Source organism: Poeciliopsis prolifica, unplaced genomic scaffold (genome assembly GCF_027474105.1).
Source record: "Poeciliopsis prolifica strain line A6 unplaced genomic scaffold, Auburn_PproV2 SCAFFOLD013, whole genome shotgun sequence".
Lineage (NCBI taxonomy): Eukaryota > Metazoa > Chordata > Actinopteri > Cyprinodontiformes > Poeciliidae > Poeciliopsis > Poeciliopsis prolifica.
Genome location: NW_026562388.1, coordinates 12,594,831 through 12,614,670, shown reverse-complemented (window position 1 = coordinate 12,614,670; position 19,840 = coordinate 12,594,831). Strand labels below are relative to the sequence as shown.

Genomic DNA, 19,840 nt, shown 5'->3' with positions numbered 1-19,840 from the left:
AGCTACGGTTTTTACATGAACAAAAAACAGGAGCATCCACCTTTTTATATAAGTGACTTTGTGAGAATGCTTCTTTTTATTTTTATTATTACACTGAAGATAATTTTAGAGTTTTGTATCATTTTTGTTCAGGTTGACTTAAAAAGTGAGCTGTTATCATGACTGGTTAATTTTTCAAGCTACAGAAGTGTAATTGTTAAGGATGCGCCATTATGAAACTTTGTGCCAATATTTGGGAGAATTTGCCAATATTGCTAAAATTGTTTATTACTCAATTAATAATCAGAATAATTAATAGATTATTCTATTATTCAAATAATCATTTAAGCAGACATAATCTAAATTAGTTTGAACTGTTTTGAAAAAGAGATTGGATGAATAGTTCAGTGTGCAGAAGTGAAAACCTCAGCAACTGCATTAGTTACCATTGGCCTATTCAAAGTCTGTGGTCATAGCATCTGTCATTGAAAGCGTTCGGTAGGACCTTTAATGTGACATGTAGGACTACAAAAAAAGCAAAGCTTATGGATGAATTTGGTGATGATCCCTGTCTCTGTTCTGTTTTCCTTTTTTATTTTTGGTTGTTCACAACAACGCTTTAGACATGCAGCGTGTCTAAGAAGAAGTCCCATGTGTTTTGTTTTCAAATGGTCTCTATGAAAAGTTGGAAGTAAGAATACGCTGGGCTGACTATCTTAGATAGTTCAAGGGGTGGACATCGATTGATTCATGATGCAAAGCAAATCTTTACTTGTACAAAGCTACAAAGGTAGAGAGACACAGCAGCCTCGTTGTATCCCTGTGATGAATCAGACTTTGAAAACAGCATGTTGTTGACATTTAAACATCTACCAATCAGTGAGAGAGGAGAAACTCTGAAGAAAAAAATGGACTCCTGCAGTAAAACTGATGTGTTGTGTCAGATATGTTGAGTTACTTTCATTCTCCTGATCACAGAAATCTCAGTTTCCATGGAAGCAGACCAGACAGCCACACTGACCATGAATAGCATACTCAGTGAGCTGCAGTCGGGTCAGAACCGGCTTCCTGCGTCAACGTGTGCAGCAGACATGATGAGCTGATGATTCACAGTCAGGTGGAAAAATATTGGTTTGGATAAAATTGGTTTTACAGAAATAATCTTAGAGATTCAAAGGCTTTTTTTTTCTCAGAAGTGAAAACGCAGCGTGGATCTGCGTCATGAAAGAGATGCTTTACAAATCAAAAATGAGTTTATGTTTAAAATAAAGATCATGGCTAATTTGAAGACAGAGAGTGCAACAAAACAACTCTTCTCAAAAAAAAAAAAAGAGAATAATAGAGGGCTCATATCAATACATTATTTTAAACTGAGGCCAGACCTAAAGAGTTGTGCTATATCAAATGATGTATGTAAAAATACAGATTTTCTAATAGAAAACAGCAATTTATGCCCATTTTATAACTTGAAAATTGAACATCTGGAACTCTGGAATTAAAAGATGAATAAAAACCATCTTCTGAAACACCAGGGTTGACTAAAGCATCCATCCAGAATAAATTTTCTGTTGCTTTTTAAAATCCTCATTGACTATAATATTTGATATGTAAACACTGAAGAAATATACTTTTAAGTAAAAATATTAAAGCACAACAATAAAAATTGTTAAGCTGATGGAAAATAAACATTTTCTACAAAAACACACGTTACGAGATTTGACTTCTTGAAAATCTTGACGGCCAACTAGCTGCTTCTTTAGTGAATTTCTTAGCAGTTTTTTCCAAGCATTTCAGACACTTGCAGAGAAAGACTCAAAAGCTGAAATAAAAAAAATGGAAAACAAACCTAATTTAATAATTGCCTCCATGCAAGTGACCAATGAGTCCCCCCTGGAGTCCCCCCTTTGTCATGTATGCAAATAAATCCACACCCAGTGTCGCCATTAAGAAGCAACACATTCATTCAACATATACGATTTTATCAAATTAAGAAAATCTGTTTTCTGTCTGAAACCATGGTGAGTCATGAGCCTCAAGCTGGGTCAAAATGCATCCTCAAAGGCTACTTTTGAAAGTCTCATGAATCTCAGTTGTATTTTTTATATGAGCAGACATGATGAGACATGATCTTTCTTTTTTAAAGATTTTCATGCAAGAAAGTATATTGACAAATGCTCTTAAAAGAGTTTTGTACGTTTTATGTTAGTCCAACCTTAAAAGTGATCAAATCCAAAGCCAAAATTGTAATGACAAGCAGCAGGAAGTGCTGCAAACCAGGGAACTAAAAAACTTAGCACATGGATTACTGATTGAAGACAGGCGCACTGATTCTGGATGGGAGACAGCTGTACAGAGCTGGAAGGCATCAGAAGAAACAGCTGAGAATATTAGAAACCTAACAGGAAAATATCAAAAACAGCTACAAATATTTTAGAACTAGACCTTGTCTTCTATTTTATGTGTATTTCCCCCGCCTCATCCAGGGTATTCAGGATTGTACAACGTATGTGCCTGAAGTATGAGAACACTAATTATTTCTGGTGTAAATAAACTAATGACGCAGTTTCCCCCTGATGCACCAGTAAATATCAGTTGGGCATCAGCCGAACATCTGCTGCAGATTTAGTTCTGCAGGACAGACCTCTGAGAAAGCTCGTGAAACCCACAAGGAGCCACTTTAGCTGCTGCCTGGAACTGAATCGAGTCTCCAGCTGTCAGAAGTCGTCATCTTTGACTGCTTGGAGTTTAATCAAACTAAATTTTCCCCCTCAGGAGGCTTCCTGAAGCTTCCCATTATTCACACTTAGACTCGTCAAAGTTTCCACGCCTCTCAGGAGCTTGGTTAAAAATAAGATGGATGCATATTTGTTCACTTTCATTTAGCCTTAAATATATTTACAGACTGTTTTCCTTTCCAATTTCCATTTTAAAGGGTCTCATTTGAATAAAACGGAGCAGAAAAGTCACATTCAGATGAACCAATCTTCATCAACCTGGATGCTCATCAGTTTGCTCATTATGTAAATGATTTCCAGGCATAATAAACTTATTAGGATGTAATATGCATGTTGGATCTGATTGTCAAGGCTTGATAATAGTGATGTTTGAGAAAAAAATAACAGAAATGTGTGTCAGATCTACAAGGAGTTGTACATTGGAACTTTGACATTTCTCATTTAGATTTTGTGAAGCATTTTATGTGTTTGGGTAAGTCAAGGTAGAACACAGCTTTGAGGTAAGAAGAAAATTATCAATGGATTATAACTTTTTTGTTTGAAATGAAAATCGAAACAGAGCTCTAAGAGGTGTCCAAAACTTGAAATATTGTTTTATAACAACCGTTCTTTAAACTTTTTCTTCAATCTAACAACCCCTGACATCTTCTGAATTAAAATATTCAAATCAATTCAGATTTTCTGTGTAAAAAATGTTTTCTTTCACTTAATTTACACTACTTCCTGGTCTGCCACAAAAGGTTCTGAGACACCTTATAGCACATGAAGAAGACATCCAAACCCCTTCATCTGACTCATTTTAATAGAGCAGAAACTCTCCTCTGACCTCCTCCATCAACCCTGCAGAAAAAGCCCATTTCAGACACTTAGGCTCATGGTTTCTTTCTTTCATATGCTCATGACAACATCTGATGTTCGGAGAACAAATCGTTGGAATCCACCGTCTAAGTTATTTTAAACTTTTTAAGCATCATTGGAGTTGCATGTTGAATCATTATTTCTTTCTTCAGGGGTTTATTCAATTGAAGTCAGATTAATTTCTGGCAAGAAGTATTCAAAGTTCCCTTCATCTTGGTAATCAGTGTTTAGTTTCCCATAGAAAACTATGATGTGGGCTAACTTTAAATGAAACATGCAGTGAACACTAAATGTCTCATCCTGAGGCTAAGCTACACAGATGGACCATCAAGAACAGCACCTGCTGATAAATCACTGTTACAAGGGCTGATTATTATCACATCAAGTTCTGTTAGGAAAAGAAGGTCATCAGTAAGAAGTAATGGACTGAAAACTGGCCCAGAAAGTAATGAGAGACAGCTAACATCAACTCCTGCTGATGTTTTGGGTTTATTTACATCCCTTCGGGTTTATTGATCTATTTCAGTCATCAGACTCCGACTGGTCCATGTGAGAAAATGAACAATGAACAAGGAATATTGCTATCACATTTAATCAGCTCTCAGCACAGTCAGTCATTATTTGATGTTCATCCATGTTATTTCTAATCAGCTGCAGGGGCTTCAGATATTACAAAATGCAAAAGGTGCCTGTTTATGATCAGACTGGTTCTGAGAGAAACTCTGAGCTGATGAACCAAGTGTCTGGAAAGCATGTTTCAAGAACACAAAACAGCTGAGATCATCCTGAAGATAAACTCAATGTGACAGTGCGAGATCTTTGTAATGTGAATGGGGTTTCATTTGATCTCAAACAGCCAACACTAAGCCGCAGATCACCCTTCTCCATCATAACATCAGCTGCCAGATTCAAATGAGCAGAAAGCTCACCATGACGGTATGATGCTCTGCTGCCATCTAGTGTTTGGAGCCAGTCTTATTTTAGTTTCGACAAATAAAGGAAACTTCAGAGTAAGTAGAAATGTTCAAGAATTTTAATTTACAATTTATTAACAACAACACAAACCTACGATACTAAATATTTCAAATCCATTTGTCAATATTCTGTCTATACCTGGATTACAGACAGAAAATGTTCTGACATTAAGAAAACCAAGCCATCATCTTTCAGATATTGTTCAATTCATCTTGCAAATGTCTTAAAAGTCAGTGATGGTTCCTGCATGAATGTCATTCTAGTCTAGACAAAGATTTCCATCTGGCCCAAATTCTGACCACTATACATGTTTAGTATTTTTCTAATAAACTCTTGAAGCTACTGTGTTCTTTCTGTCCTAAGTACTTAGGAACAAACTTTTCAAGATAAATGTTTACTTAAGTCATATGTCACTCTCTTTGCAGGTGTTTTTATAGGCTATGCTCTAAACATCAAAGCTGATAATTAATTTAATTTATACTAAATTAAATCATCATAAGAAATGTCTTCTATGCATAAGATATAACACTCTAAGATTCTCAGCAGCACCTTAAAAGGCTTCAATTTTGATCTCTAAATCCTCCAACTTTTTTGACTGAGGTCAGTTAAAAAGTTAAGCCCTCAGATTTCTGAGCCACACCTTAAATGCAGATTTTAATTTTCTAAGTGAAAGATTCATGGACAATACTGGTAAATACATGTGGTCTTGAAGGCAGGATACATTGATCTAAAATCTCTGCTGGACTTTTCTTTTAAAAAACCCCATTAAAGATCATTACAAATAACTAGTTTTTTCTGGTATTTTTGCATCGAAGATGACTAAAGTCATTTACCGCTGCAACGGGTTCAGCTGTGCTTTGCTTTGTGTTGAATTCAACAGATGTTGGATCTGAGAGCTCTTTTAAAGAGCAGCTATTGATGTGATGTCTCTGTCCTGATGAAGCTGCAGCTGATAATTAACAGTCAGTGAAAACCGACTCTTTCTATGGGCTCAGCTTAGTGTTCATAATGATAAATCAGTGCAACACTAATGAGTACAGATGCTCATTGTGGTGTCTTCAATTTGCATAAATTATATTCAGTCTACAACACAAGACTGATATTTGTGATTACAAAATGTTTGAGTCACTGAGGTGTTTATAACAGTGTTTGAGGATGGCTCATTGTTGCACCGTGTTCACTGGCCACATTGATATCTAAAGATATTTCCAGATTTAAAACCCACTTGGCAATTTGACAGACACCTTTATCAAAACGCTATGGTCATACAACATAAATCATGAATTAGACACAAAAGAGAAAACAGTATTCTGGATACAAGCTGCTGAAATGAACAGCACCATTGTAGCAGATAGATCATCAATCTGTAAACTTGCTTGTCACTCAGACTGTTGCATCACATTCTGCTTAGCCATCTGATCTTTCACACGATGCCTTGCTAGTTTTCAGGCAGTTCAGTCCCGATATCAGATTTGCTTTGTGAGAAGAAATTTAAGTATTCAACTAAATTAAAATAACTTTGCTAATGTTATAACTTTGCTAAACGTATGGAAATAAATTCTGCATAAATCCAGCTCTGCTTTAATGTTTCATTTTGTTAGTCTGAAACCTGTTACTGAGCATTTGTGATGTATCAGTGAGTTAAACAAAATCTGCCTCACAAAATCACACAAGACATGCAGTTTCATCTCAGTAAAAGGAATTGCAGCCTCCTATCAAGCCTATTAAGAAACCTTCTGAAAATTAGCTTTTGGAAAGTATTAAACTTGTAATAAAGCCCATCTATTAAATATGAACGTCAAATTTTAATTTTAAACATTATGTTTTATTAGCTGTAAGCAGCAAATCTGAAGGAATTATAAAAAGAGGCTTAAAAAACACCAATGTACAGTTAATCGTTAAGTATTTTGCTTAGTGGTTGAGTTAATTAAATAAATTACAGGGGGCAGTTTTGGATTACTGCCCCCTGTGGACAAACTCTAAATGCTCCTCAACATATAGAGAGAAACGCCAAAGCATTGTATTACGAGAAATACATTTTTTCTTGATTTAATAAAGACATCTTTTATTTTGCATTTCTGAAAGACAAAAATGAATAACTTGCTTTTTTTTCCTTTTGTAAAAGAAGAAGTGACTACAATACAAGTGTGTGCAAAAAGCCCGAGGAAGAAGGTGACTTAAGGAGAAAAACATGAAAGGAATGCTGGAACGATAAAAAGAAAAGTCTTTATACAAGTTAACTCGAAAAAGAGTGAGTGTTTAGATTTTAAAATTTTCTAATTCCTCAATTCCTATGCACAGAACAAAACTAGTTTCATAATTGGATTTCAAACACTCTTGACCTGCTGGCTCTCAGTAACAAAATGTAGCTATTTGGCAGTAACAATAAAAGCTCCTTGGTTGTGTAACTCTACCAGTATGAATAATCCAGTGACATCTTCTCTTTATTTCACTGCTCTTTTATGCTGAGAACTGGATCCACCAGTCGATTGTGAACATGCATTAAACCTGCAGCCAAAAAAGAAATTACAAATATTAGATGCATAGTTCTGTAGCAGAGATGAAAAAACGATAATTTTACTGAATCTGGAAACATGGTTGACATGTTTCTTTACAGGATAACTTTACAGTAAAACTGTAAACATATTAACCAGCACATGCTGTTTAAATCTCATTAAAAATGTTTCCATAAAATCTTTCACTTCTGCAATATTGTTAAAATTTTAAATATTCTATTCTAGAGTGATGTAGAAAAACTACCCCATTGCACTTGTTACATTAAGGCTGGAGTGTTTGAATTATAAGGAGAGATCAGATAATCTAATTTTAGCTTCTCTAAATTAAAAATGAAGTCTGAAAGGTTTATTCTTGTATACAAAGCTCTCCAAGAACCCAGAAAAAATCCAATATAGAGACATCATTCTCCCAATTTACATAAACAGGATGCACCAATACCTTTGAAGTATTTCACAGTTTTAACACGGAGTTCCAGCGTGGCGTCCTCGTCGCACACAAAGATAGTGTGTGGGTGCTGCTGGAAGGCAGACACCGTCCACATGTGGTTCACCCCCTCTTCAATGGCCTTGTACAGAGCGAACGCTTTGTGAGCTCCCGTGATCAGAATCATTACCTGAAGAAGAACAGGAGATTAAAACCCAAGGAGGAGGAGGCAGGGCTTCCATGTCTGGGGGTCAGAAGGGGCTGACCTCCTTGGCGTCCATTACGGTTCCCACTCCCACTGTCAGAGCCATGGTAGGAACCTTGGAGAGATCATTGCCAAAGAAACGAGCGTTCGCCACAATGGTGTCCTTCGCCAGAGTTTTAACTCTGGTCCTGGAAACGAGGCTGGAGCCGGGTTCGTTGAAGGCGATGTGGCCGTCAGGCCCAATTCCTGAGATGAGATTTATGTCAACATGAAACAATCCCAAGAAGAACTTTCAGAAACAAGAAGTTTTACTTTAGATGGTTTATGTCTGTATGATCACTGAACTGATTTTACCATCTGTTCAGTAAAATCAAGACACACTACTCTTTGGTGTGTACATTGTAACTGAGTGAAGAATCAAAGTCAATCATTTTCAGATGTTTCAACTTTGGCCAGGCAGTTAAATATGTTGGACTAGGAAATGTCAGCAGCCTTATTGAAATCCCTGCTAAGTATCCAGGTATCTAGATTTTTAAGGTTTACAGAAGACTATTGTTGAGTTGCATTGGCCGCTAATATAATGTTTTAAGAACAGTTTTGAAAGTTAACTGAAGTCATATCAGCTTTGTTTTTAAGCTGAAAAGTCTTGTTTTTCCAACAACTGATGTCTTGCATAATGTGCATATTGTCCTGTGCTCCTAATTCACCTAACAAAAGACTGTAAAAAATATTTTCTTGCTCCATTTTTATTTTGCATTACAGCTTTTAATGCAGAAATTGTAATCAGTCAATCTGTATCAAAATAAAAATTGGCTGCACAACCATGAATATAAAAAAAATCTTTAATTTTCACCTCCAACAAACAACTCGATCCCTCCAGCCGCAGCGATCTTCTCTTCATAAGCATTGCACTCAGCCTCTAGGTCCTCTGCATTCCCATCTAGGATGTGAGCGTTGGCCGGATCGATGTCGATGTGCTTAAAGAAGTTGTTCCACATGTAGGAGTGGTAGCTTTCCGGATGAGCACGAGGCAGACCTGTAGGACGAAAACATTTGTGTCAATAAGAGAAGACCAACAGTCTCCAGCTGGTGAACACTCGAGGAAAACACGTTTGATTCCTTCCAAGAATTAACTTGTTACGGTCACATAAAAATCTGGCATTTTTTGCAAACAAATTTTAGAAATTAATAGGGAGTAAAGAAAATTTAACAAGCATCAGGTAATTTTGCTTCATCCGCCTGTATTTTGCTGTATATATATATTTTTCCCCCCACTAACTTTTGTGACTGAAATTTGATCTAATCAATTCAGCAGCAGAGACGGCAGAATTCTTGTCTCTGTCAGCCTGAGGGGAGGTGGAGAAAAAAAAAACAAATCCCTACAAAAAGGTTTTATTCAGACAACAGATTTAATCCAAGCAACAAAACAGAGAGGGAAAAAAAAGAGAAAACATCAGAATGGTTGAAATAACTTCAATTTACATTTTTTACCAACCACTTTTTACTAAAAGTTTAAGTCTCCAAATAATATAGATGCTATCATTTGCTTAGAAGTTTTCATTCACATATTGAGACAGATTTCTGCCCATTCTGAGCAAGAATGGAACAATGTCTCGCAAATGTATCATTGTTGAAAAATACTAAATATCAAAGATGCAAAAAACTCCTTGAACTGCAAAAAATATTTAGGTAAGAATGCAAGTAGATTTCAGGTGATCTTTGCTATTATTATACGCGTTCCTTATTGCTTACTGAAGAAGAAATTGTTTTAAAATGTTCTGGTTTAAATATTAGGAAGCTACAACAAAGTAGTTTTTTTTTTGTTTTTTGCTGAAAAAGCAGCTCTATCCAGATGTAACATCAGTAAAAACCGTGTTGAGATACATTTTATGTTTGCTCCTAGAATCTCAATACACCAATCGCTATTTAAATGTAGGAGCTGTCACCAACATCGTCATATATCACCTTCCTTTTATTTCCCCAAAGTCATTCAGTGTTACCGTGAACATCCATTTTCAGGTCATATCCTGGAATCTTAATTGGATTTAACTCTGAGGCCTGATAGTGTCATTCTAACTAACACATAACCATGCTTTAATTTAAACCGTCTCTTTATAGCTCAAGCTGTATGTTTAGAGACGGTGCCCTGTTGGAACGCAGATCTCCACCCAAATCCCAAGTGTTTTTGCTTAAACCAATTTTCTTTAAGGACACAGCCATTTTCCCTCTGATGAACAAGCATCCCCACAGCATGATGTTGCCATAGGCATACATCACAAAAGGAGCTGGTGTGCTTTGGGTGATGATCAGTCCATGTTTTCTGGTTCAATCAAACGCAACCATTTCATACACCTCAGCCTGTGCATTCCATTATTTTTAGTGAACTAGAATAGCCATGTACAGAAAAAAAGAAAAACATCACATTTTCCTCTACTTCCAGCTCTAATGCTTCTGTTCTGACAGGCGCAGTAAATTGCACTCACCTACGTACTCATCCATGTTGAAGGTTTTCACATACTTAAAGGAAAGGTCTCCACTTCTGTGGAACTCTATTAACTTCTGGTAACAGCCGTACGGAGTGCTGCCTGAAACGAAGCCAGAATCATGGCGCATCAGAGCCAGTGAAATCACAAAAACAGAGAGAGAGATGCAGCGACAGAGAGAGAGATGCAGCACAGAGAGTCTGTGTACCTGTGGGTAAACCCAAAGTGAAGTATCTGTCTGCAGAAGGTTTGAACTCGACGATCCTGTTTCGGATGTATTTAGCTGCCCACTCGCTGGCCAGTTCGTAGTCGTCCAGAATCACCAGCCTCATGCTGCTGATGAAGCCCTCAGTGAACAAAGGGAATAAACTTAAGTCACAACCATAAACAAGAGCTGATATTGGAGCTAACGCTAGCAGGTACAGAAACTCCTGCAGTTGTTCAACGTTAACTTATTCTCTGTTGTTAATCATCCCGTCATTATTCTGCAGCCGCTAGTTGTTTTTAACACCAGAATAACAGCACAGAGCAGCGTTACCTGCCAAAATCCCGCTGGTTCTAGTCAAACTGCCTACAGCAGACTGCAGCCTCCGAACTCACATGACCAACAGCGGGTTGAGCGTTTTTAAAGCGGAATCTATGGAAATCCGTTAGTGTCAAAAATCTGAAGCACCAAAACACATTAGAAAAAAAAAAGAGAATGAAGATCGATAAAATATGGATTTTTACTGTGTTTAGAAAAAAAGCTCAACAACATTGCAAATTTATTTTAAGGTAGATGTGTTTGAATTTTGGGTTTTTACCTCTGATCAAGGAACGATTTCAATGCTGCATTTCTTTATCGACCCTATACAAACTTTATCCATTTTTTTCTGCTTCTATCTGACTACATTCAGTGACATGGTTGGTTAATAATCGCCTTAAAATTGCCTCTGGAAAATAATATATACATATTGTTTTTTAATTATCTGCTTGATAACTTGTAGTTCCTTCTTATAGGCTGTCAAGTGTTTGTTAAGATTAAATATATGAATCACTAATCATTTCATGCAACAGAATGAATTACATATTTTTCATTTTTAGAGAAAACTCATTACGTATTTTTTCATCTTAAAACACTGATTCTTAGTCCGATAACATTATTTTATCTAACTATTGTAATTTACCTCTAATGTAATAGCCAGTGATCAATATATCTAAATTCCTGAGAACTATTTATTCAGCCAGGTTAGCTGACCAATTACCTCTCATCCCAGAGTAAAGATAAAGATAAAATCAACATGAGTCAATTTTAATAATAATACAAAAAACATTACTTCACTTCTTTACTGGTCTTATGCATTTCTCTTGCACACAATTTGTATTAAGCAGATATATTAATAGGTCATTCCTGCTATTCTGTCACATAGAAATGTAACTGTATTCAAAATTGCATTGAGATCTAAATATATGGAATACCAAAATGTTCAAAATGAAACATTATGAAATAAATATCTACATGAATAAACTGGACTGGTAGATATTATTGCTGCTCTCACTTACTGGAGTGTTTGGAGTCATTATCTTGTTCTAACCTAATCTCTTCCTTGGCAAACTGACCCATAATCTCTGCTATGTCATAATTAACCCCAACACCAGATTATAAGAAGTCACCATCTTTTAACTTGGAGCTTGGTAGTTGCCTCACAATCTGTATGTAGCCTCTAGATCTACAATGGATGTCAACTTTTGTTACAATAGGATTTTTGCAGGAACCTCTACATAATAGTTCTGGTTCACATAGGCCTACTTTGATAACTTTGGAGCTGATCATTGGATGTTTTAGCAATATTCCCATTTTCAGTTTGAGTTAAGTATTGGGGTGTATCACAGTCCTTATATCAACAAAAATGCCTAGTTGATATAAGGACTGTATCAACTAGTCCTTATATTAAGGAATGGTTGTTACTAGGCTAAACCAAAACCTCTACTTTGGTGTAGACTCTACACCAAAGTAGAGTGTCAAAAATCTAGGTTTTTACCTCTGAACCCAGATTTTTGGTGTAGACTCTACACCAAAGTAGAGTCAAAAACCTTGATATAAGCTAGCATAAGCTTGCTAGTTGATATAAAGTTTCTTACTCTACTTTGGTATAGAAATGCCTTAAGTTGTGATGAAAGATGTCCAGAAACTAACTGAAAAAAATCCAGTACTCTTAAGACCTGCTGGTGTTAAAAACAAGTTCAGAGTCCTCTGAGGTTCCTGAGATGTGTGAGAAAAATCTATAATACCTTGACAAAAATGATAGACAAACAGCATCATTTAAGGTCAAAATTTAATTCTGTAACACTCCTGATGAGGGAAGATTGACAACAAAATTGTAACATAATTGACATATCGGAGCCATTATTATAAGTGAAGTTGTAACAGGGACAAGAAATTGTCACAGAGGTAGAGGAGTGATAAGTGAAACATCTCTGCAGCATTAGATTAAGATGATGATCCCAGGATGAGACGGAGGCTGGATGCACCACATCTGAAAGAATTTCCACTTTAGTCCTTCTTCTTGTAGTCCTCCAAGTGAGCCAGGACCCATCCAGAGGGTCCAAGGATCGCTGCAGACAACATAGTCAGTGCAATTGATGATTCCTGGGCAAAAGACAGAGAAATGAATTGATGAGTCAGCAGATGAGTGCAGAACCATACAATCAAAATGAGCTAACAGGCAGGAGAGCAGATATGACCTCCTGGTCTACAAACAAGTGACTGATAAATCCTCAAGCTAAAGGGGCAAAGAAGGGTTTGCTGTTTATTTTCAGACACTGAAGAAATCTTTGGAACTATAATTCATCTTAAATATAAAACAGTAAGGAGTGTTTTGAATTTAATTCAATGCAACTGAGGCAAAAATGTATGGCAATGACTGTTCTTAAGCCTGAGAATCATGTAGGGATGTTTCCCGGTTTGAACAAAAAGAAAAGAAGGAATTAATCTCAAGAAGGAGAATATGTCATAAAGAAACACAAACCTGATGTGAGGAGTTGACAGAACATAAAAGTAATTTCAGCAGTAGTCATAGAACTGTCTATCAGCACTGCTAAAGCTATCCAACTTCTATAATGTTTAAACATATTGGTAGTTAGATGCAATAAACAATTCTGCATCAAACCTATAGTTGGTGAGGCAAAATATCCTGTTCTGTCATCAAGGCTCTGTTGGTTATTTAAAGTAATTGTTCAATATTACAGCAAATTTCTGAAGACAGAAATTATTTTTAAGCACATCTTGTCCATACCTGCTCTAGATAAGGAATTACCTATTTACTGATCTTTCCAGACAAACTGAAGAAAACTAAATAACTAAAATCCATAAAGTTAACAAATCAAATCTTGAAATAAAGATTCAAACAGGTTAGTTGTTTTTCCTAATGATTCTGTAGTTAGAAAACAGAGCCACTTTGGAGCTGCAGACAAAGCTCTGATCAGAAACCTTTCCATGAAAAACTTGTTTTATGTCCCTCCCGAGCAGTTGTAATAAAAGTTAAACTGCTCTCCCTATTCAGATGCAGCAGTATCTGTATATTGTATCATAACTGTCCTGCTGTTCATACTAAAGATGGAGGGATTTATTTAAAATAAACAAATTGCTAAGGAGAAACCTGCTAGTGAGAGAAGAACAGTAAAATAGTGGTACCGTAATAATAGTAATATGAATTTTTCTTTGGTTTTTACTTTTATGTTCAGGGAGATTACTTTGGTGTTCAGAACCAGTTAAACATTTTAAATGACTTAAAATGAACTTTTTTTTTTAACTGCATCTCATTAAGATTCAGTGTAGTATTAGGCCATTAAACGTAGTTTTGTTTAAATTAGTTGAGCTTTAAAGTGATTATATAATTATTAGAGGGAAAAAAATCTATTTTGAACAGTTTCTTAATGTGAAAGGGAAAACTACGCAGACCTTCAAATCCCTTCATGCCAAACTCAGATAAATAAATCGAAAACGATTTTGACTAAACAAGATTGTCTGAATCCATTATCAGTCACCAAAATCAAATTGTTTTTGAAAAATAAATATATCTATAACTAGAGAGACAGACGATGACCTCCAAAAGGACAGTCGTTAGCGGTTAGCAGTTAGCCATTAGCTCAGACACTCACAACGAAGCCGATTTTCTCTTTTGGCGGCCTGCTGTATATATTCGCCGTCTGGGTGACTGTGTGTCCCCGCAGGACGGGTGCGGCGCGGCTGGCAACGGTCCTCAAGATCCCCGGCATATTTTTTATTATTATTTGACACGATGTCAAGCGTCTTCCGTAACAGAGAGAAGTTGGCGAGTCAATGAGAGGAAATGCTCATTCGGTCTTACCTAATAGAGTAATGCTTACGGCGCCACCTGCTGTCTTGGATGACGTCTCACGTCTTATCAGGACTGAGCTACCATAAAAACAGCAGAGCGCATCACAATTCACTTATTCAACAATTAAAATAAATATACAATAGAACAATTACTATTAATTCACTCTAAATGCCTCCTTTAGGATTTATGTAATTATTCTGTACCAGAAAATCAAGTAAATCAAGTTTCTCCCTTTTAAACAGTTGTTCATTGCTTTATGGACCAGACATGTTGGGAAAGAACCAAAGTGGGATTGTTGACAAAAACGTTTGTTCTAATCATCATCGTAATCATAATCTCTGATCGGAAAAAGTAGGTGGTATATAGCTACATTCACTCAATTACATTTAGTTGAGTAAATATAATATACTATTATACTTAGAATAATGGTATACATAAAATAAAATGAAATGAAATAAGACATTTTTGTCTTAGGCAAAAAATTTATGTCTCACATTAACACACCAACAGTTTATGTTAATGTGAGACTTCTTAAAATGGGTTTTAAAGAATCCATGTCCAATGCAAGATTATCTCCTGTAATGTTTGGTGTGTGACGCAATTAAAATGTTATTTTTTGTTGAAACGTCAGTGTCAGAACCCAGATTTCAGGCCACATGAGCAGTAATCCTTACTTTTGTACGAAATACTGGCTCCCACCAGAGAACAGAGCTGGAATGTAATAATCCACCAAGAAACAGGCTTTAGTTTCCCAACACCAGCTCTCTGATTCTTTATTCTGTTCAAACAGGATCTCAAGAGTTTTGGGGTTTTTTTACTGTTCTGCTCTTTAGATTGTACTATTAGTTCTGGTTTTGATTATTTTTTTTAAACACATCAAAAGATGAGGATGGTCTCAGAGGTGAACAGTTCTGGTGATGTTGCACCCTACGGAGGAAAAAGTGCTTTCAGCCAAATGGAGCACAACATTGTGGCTGGATATCTGATAACTGCAGGTAGGAAAAGGACATCATATGTTGGATTTCATTGATATAAAACTGAACACCTGGCAGAAACAGAGAAAAACAATATGTTGTGTGAAGACAATGTTATATGATTTAGTTTATTCAACAATCTGGAAAACGGAAACACCATCAGAAAAAAAAAAAAGTTGACTATTTGTGGTTTCCACATAATATGAAACTAAAGGTTATTATTAACCTTTAGTTAATAATAACTAAATATTCCTCCCACAGTCCAAAAACAAGACTGTCAGGTTAATTGGTCTTTCTAAAGTCTCCCTAGGTGTGAGTGTGTGTGTGTGCATGATTGTTTGTCCTGTGTGTTTCTGTGTTGCCCTGCGACAGACTGGCGATCTGTCCAGGGTGAACCCTGCCTCTCGCCTGGAGCTCAGCTGGAGAGGCACCAGCACCTCCCGACTCCACTAGGAATAAGGTTGCACAGAAAATGGATGGATGGATGGATGCATGGTCTAAATATTATATCCATGCCAGACCAACCCTTTGAGAAAAAATTGATTCTTCCCTTTAACAAATTTATGACAAAAATAATTAAACTGATTAAAAATAAGGTTCCTCAAGAACAATGTCTTTGTACAGTGTAGAATATTATTAAGCCATGTAGAGGAATTTTAGGACTCTAGCCCAAGCTGGATAACTGATCTCCAACCCTTCAGAAAGCCATGGTTCCTACACAGTTACAAAACCTCTGGAAAAGCTACAAGTGTGCTTTTATTAACACTGGATAAAGTGGAGTAAGAAACTGGGGTATGGGAAAAACCTTTGAATATTAAGATTTTATTCCTTCAATGTAAGAAGAAAGTTTTAAGAAGAATCTCAAAACAGTAGTTTGATTCTTGCATTGATTTGAATTTCATTTACATTTTTTCTGTAAATTATCATATCTGAACTTGTTTAAAAAAACCACCATTGTCTTGTTCCACAATTAAGCAAACATACAGATTACAAAGGCCAACTGAAAGAGTATTACTTTTAATATGAATGTTTAAAACATTAGACATTATGAAACACAAATCTGAAGGACGCCTACATGGCCATGCATAAAGAACCATAATTCAATAACAACAGACAAAACCACATTGAGAAAGGATCACTTTAGGAAACACTTGTCAAGCTTTGTAATACGGAGCTCAGAAATGTCACCTAAAAATTCAGTATGATGAAAACTACCTTTATAGAAAGCTTTTGCCTCCTCCACTCTCAGGTGTCATCAGTTTGGCCAGTAACATCGTAGTTCTGCTGATGTTTGTAAAGTTCAGGGAGCTCCGCACAGCCACTAACTTCATCATCATCAATCTGGCCTTCACTGACATTGGAGTGGCTGGTATTGGTTATCCCATGTCTGCTGCCTCAGATATTCATGGAAGCTGGAAGTTCGGCTACACCGGATGCCAGGTGAGGAAACAAAAGCAGAAATTTATGCACAGTTTCTTCTCCCTTACTTTTCTGTAATCTTTTGATGTGTTTTTGATCAAGGGTTTCTCTTTTTGTTGGTTTTTTTAATTTCAGGTTTTTCTTTTGGACAATTGTTTTTTTTTTCTGTCTCGTCATGTAAAATTAGAATAGTTAACTGGTTTATTCTAAGCTACCAAGACTTTGAACAGTGAGCAGACTTTCACCTCAGCTGGTCAGCTCAGGTCACGTGTTTGGACTTTCTTTCTGCAGCTTATGTTTGTTATTGTGCAGATTTGGTCAAACGTATGTTGTATTCCTTTCAGGAACACACATACCATAAGACGCAAGCATGCATTCCCATATAAAGAGCTAAAAACTAGTGTTTGTGTGTATTTTTAGTCAACAAGCTTATGAACTGTTTAGTGATGCTCAACAGATTCAGTAAAAATGTCCTAATGAGGATCAACATAGAATTTCCTAGGTTGAACTTTTTATTTTGCTTCTGATTTTAGGTATATGCAGCCCTCAACATCTTCTTTGGCATGGCCAGCATCGGCCTACTGACTGTGGTTGCTATTGACCGCTACCTCACCATCTGCAGACCAGACATCAGTACGAGCTCACTCTTTTCCTCTCCAACTTTTACCTCCCTTTACCTTTAGTTGAGCCATGTAGAAGGAATAAACTCCCTTTGTCAGCATCCAAACCTGACAAAAAAGATATAGATGATTTTAAGGGCAAAATAAATTTTGCTGTAAAACGACTAAAACCAATAAAGCCAAAAATGTCCTTACCATTCCAAGCTACAGTTAGAGACAGCTTTTACTGTGTATATTTCTTAGTATTATAGGCATGGTCCTCCATGGCTATAGTAGGCAAAATGTCCATTACAAAGCTTTTGGACATTCTGGTTCCTGTTGAATGTATTTGATGCCATAGAACACGTTAAGTGATGTCAGGAGCAACTCCAACTAGTGTTACTCTGCAGCCTTGCAAAAGTATTCATGTCGATTAAATCTTTTCAAAGTTGGTCTCTTTAAAACCAGAGAGATCAACACTAACTTATGTTTTTACATCATGTCAAAATGCCAGACTGAAAGTTGTCAACAGAGTTTGCAAAATCAGTTAAAATAATTAATCAAAACAAAAATCCCACTTTCAGAAAGTTTCAGAATAGAAAGGAACATCTGAAATTAATAAACAATCCAGATTGTATATTCTTCCCTCTCGCTCTTGTTGAAGTTATTTGATTTTGTCTCTAAAGGTCAGAAAATGACTGCTAGGTCTTACAACATCCTTATTCTGACTGCCTGGCTGAATGCTGTGTTCTGGTCCTCCATGCCTATAGTAGGCTGGGCAAGTTATGCCCCTGACCCCACTGGAGCAACATGCACAATCAACTGGAGACAAAACGATGCGTGAGTTTTCAGAAGTGCATATCTGGTTTTTTGTGTAACATAGTTTTACTTCACTTGCTAGATGTTCTCAAAAACACACCTCTACTTTTCCTTCACAGCTCCTTCATCTCCTTCACGATGGCCGTGATTGCAGTAAACTTTGTGGTTCCTCTAACTGTCATGTTTTACTGCTACTACAATGTGTCTGTCACCGTGAAGAGGTACAAAACCAGTAACTGCCTGGAGAGCATCAACATTGACTGGTCTGACCAGATGGATGTCACCAAGGTAAATCAGCTTTGCTTTTCCTAACAGTCTGTTTTAAATACACAACACGGACACTATCTTGTGTCCATTAACAGCAAATTTGAAGGTGATGAATCACTAGTGAGCAGACATCATTTTAGAATGTCAGACATGTTTCCACAAATGTGTGATGATCTTTCAAATCAACTAAAGAAAACTGAAGTTCAGAGTCTGTGTTGCTTTGTTATTGTCAAGTCAGTGAATTTCAAGATGGACTGGGGAGAAGTTAGCCAAAAGAAAGTCAACTTGTCTGAGTCTGAACTCATGGTTATCAACAGAGAAAAGATGGAATATATTTATATATTGTGCATATATATATCAGAGTTTTGTTCTAGTGCGTCATGTTGTATGAGAAACTGGGCAGAAAGATTAAGCTCTAGATTTACTAATTTAACTACATTCCAGCCCTGTGTGAAAGAGTGAAAGCAACTCCTGAGAATTAATATGTGAGGCTTTGAATCCACAAAAATTCATTGCAGTTTAATAACTACAGCAACTAAAACACATTCTGACACTCCCTCCTCCTAGCAAACTCTGCTGAACATAATTTTTTTTAATGTGTAGCACTTAGACATGTTTTTTGTATGTGAAAAATGTTTATTAAGACTGATTTTAATCACAATTATTTTTCCTACGTTTAATTAGGTAAAAACATGCATTTATCCACATGGAAACTAAATCAGTGTTAAAGTTAAGACTTTTGTTGTCTGTGTTCCTGCAGATGTCTATTATAATGATCATCATGTTTCTGGTTGCCTGGTCTCCCTACTCCTTGGTTTGCCTCTGGGCATCATTTGGTGACCCAAAGACCATTCCTGCCCCGATGGCCATTATTGCTCCTCTCTTTGCAAAGTCCTCAACATTTTACAACCCCTGCATCTATGTTATTGCCAACAAAAAGTGAGTATTTTCTTGAGTGCACAGGATTATATTTGAGAGTCTGTTCTGGCACTGTAAAATATTTTTTTTCCTGCAGATTCAGAAGAGCCATCATTGGGATGATTCGATGTCAAACAAGGCAACGGATTACAATCAGTACACAGGTTCCAATGACAATCTCCCAGCAGCCTCTGACCCAGTAATTTAAGGCCTATATTCCTAATCCAAGTATATAGCTATTTAAATGTACCTACATTAAAACCTTATAATAAACATGTATGCAATCCATTTAATAGTATTTGACTATTGTAGCTGTTTCTTTTGGTGGA

General features: G+C 36.4%; 3 protein-coding genes across 4 annotated transcripts; 1 reads left to right on the top strand and 2 right to left on the bottom strand.

Annotated features, from left to right (window-relative positions):
• Positions 1-6,100: 6,100 nt before the first annotated feature.
• LOC129365541 (glucosamine-6-phosphate isomerase 2) lies at positions 6,101-10,789 on the bottom strand. 2 transcript variants are annotated; one of them, XM_055038798.1, is made up of 7 exons: positions 10,714-10,789; positions 10,384-10,522; positions 10,176-10,277; positions 8,546-8,728; positions 7,754-7,938; positions 7,503-7,677; positions 6,101-7,055 (listed from the first exon to the last, which is right to left on the bottom strand). In XM_055038798.1, the coding sequence occupies exons 2-7, from the start codon at positions 10,505-10,507 to the stop codon at positions 6,997-6,999; spliced, it is 828 nt and encodes a 275-aa protein (XP_054894773.1). In that variant the 5' UTR covers positions 10,508-10,522; positions 10,714-10,789; the 3' UTR covers positions 6,101-6,996. The 2 variants fall into 2 exon arrangements, with proteins under 2 accessions (XP_054894773.1, XP_054894774.1); XM_055038799.1 differs by having other exon boundaries at positions 10,384-10,511; positions 10,714-10,767.
• Positions 10,790-12,472: 1,683 nt separating this feature from the next.
• LOC129365543 (cytochrome c oxidase subunit 8A, mitochondrial) lies at positions 12,473-14,524 on the bottom strand. The gene is made up of 2 exons (XM_055038800.1): positions 14,316-14,524; positions 12,473-12,804 (listed from the first exon to the last, which is right to left on the bottom strand). The coding sequence occupies exons 1-2, from the start codon at positions 14,430-14,432 to the stop codon at positions 12,709-12,711; spliced, it is 213 nt and encodes a 70-aa protein (XP_054894775.1). The 5' UTR covers positions 14,433-14,524; the 3' UTR covers positions 12,473-12,708.
• Positions 14,525-15,251: 727 nt separating this feature from the next.
• rrh (retinal pigment epithelium-derived rhodopsin homolog) lies at positions 15,252-19,737 on the top strand. The gene is made up of 7 exons (XM_055038797.1): positions 15,252-15,510; positions 16,739-16,929; positions 17,442-17,541; positions 18,194-18,347; positions 18,446-18,614; positions 19,354-19,532; positions 19,609-19,737. Exons 1-7 carry the CDS (start codon positions 15,399-15,401, stop codon positions 19,712-19,714), a joined length of 1,011 nt encoding a protein of 336 aa, XP_054894772.1. The 5' UTR covers positions 15,252-15,398; the 3' UTR covers positions 19,715-19,737.
• Positions 19,738-19,840: the final 103 nt, after the last annotated feature.

What these genes read in the sequence shown, in the direction of transcription:
- LOC129365543 (XM_055038800.1), bottom strand. Translation starts at nt 14,432, where the DNA reads ATGCCGGGGATCTTGAGGACCGTTGCCAGCCGCGCCGCACCCGTCCTG. An exon ending in AAGAGAAAATCGGCTTCGTT is followed by an intron (nt 12,805 to 14,315) that starts GTGAGTGTCTGA and finishes TCTTTTGCCCAG; the next exon opens with GAATCATCAATTGCACTGAC.
- rrh (XM_055038797.1), top strand. Translation starts at nt 15,399, where the DNA reads ATGAGGATGGTCTCAGAGGTGAACAGTTCTGGTGATGTTGCACCCTAC. An exon ending in TGGATATCTGATAACTGCAG is followed by an intron (nt 15,511 to 16,738) that starts GTAGGAAAAGGA and finishes CTCCACTCTCAG; the next exon opens with GTGTCATCAGTTTGGCCAGT. An exon ending in CATCTGCAGACCAGACATCA is followed by an intron (nt 17,542 to 18,193) that starts GTACGAGCTCAC and finishes TTGTCTCTAAAG; the next exon opens with GTCAGAAAATGACTGCTAGG.
- LOC129365541 (XM_055038798.1), bottom strand. Translation starts at nt 10,507, where the DNA reads ATGAGGCTGGTGATTCTGGACGACTACGAACTGGCCAGCGAGTGGGCA. An exon ending in CACTTTGGGTTTACCCACAG is followed by an intron (nt 10,278 to 10,383) that starts GTACACAGACTC and finishes GCTTCGTTTCAG; the next exon opens with GCAGCACTCCGTACGGCTGT. An exon ending in AACTGTGAAATACTTCAAAG is followed by an intron (nt 7,056 to 7,502) that starts GTATTGGTGCAT and finishes TTTTGGCTGCAG; the next exon opens with GTTTAATGCATGTTCACAAT.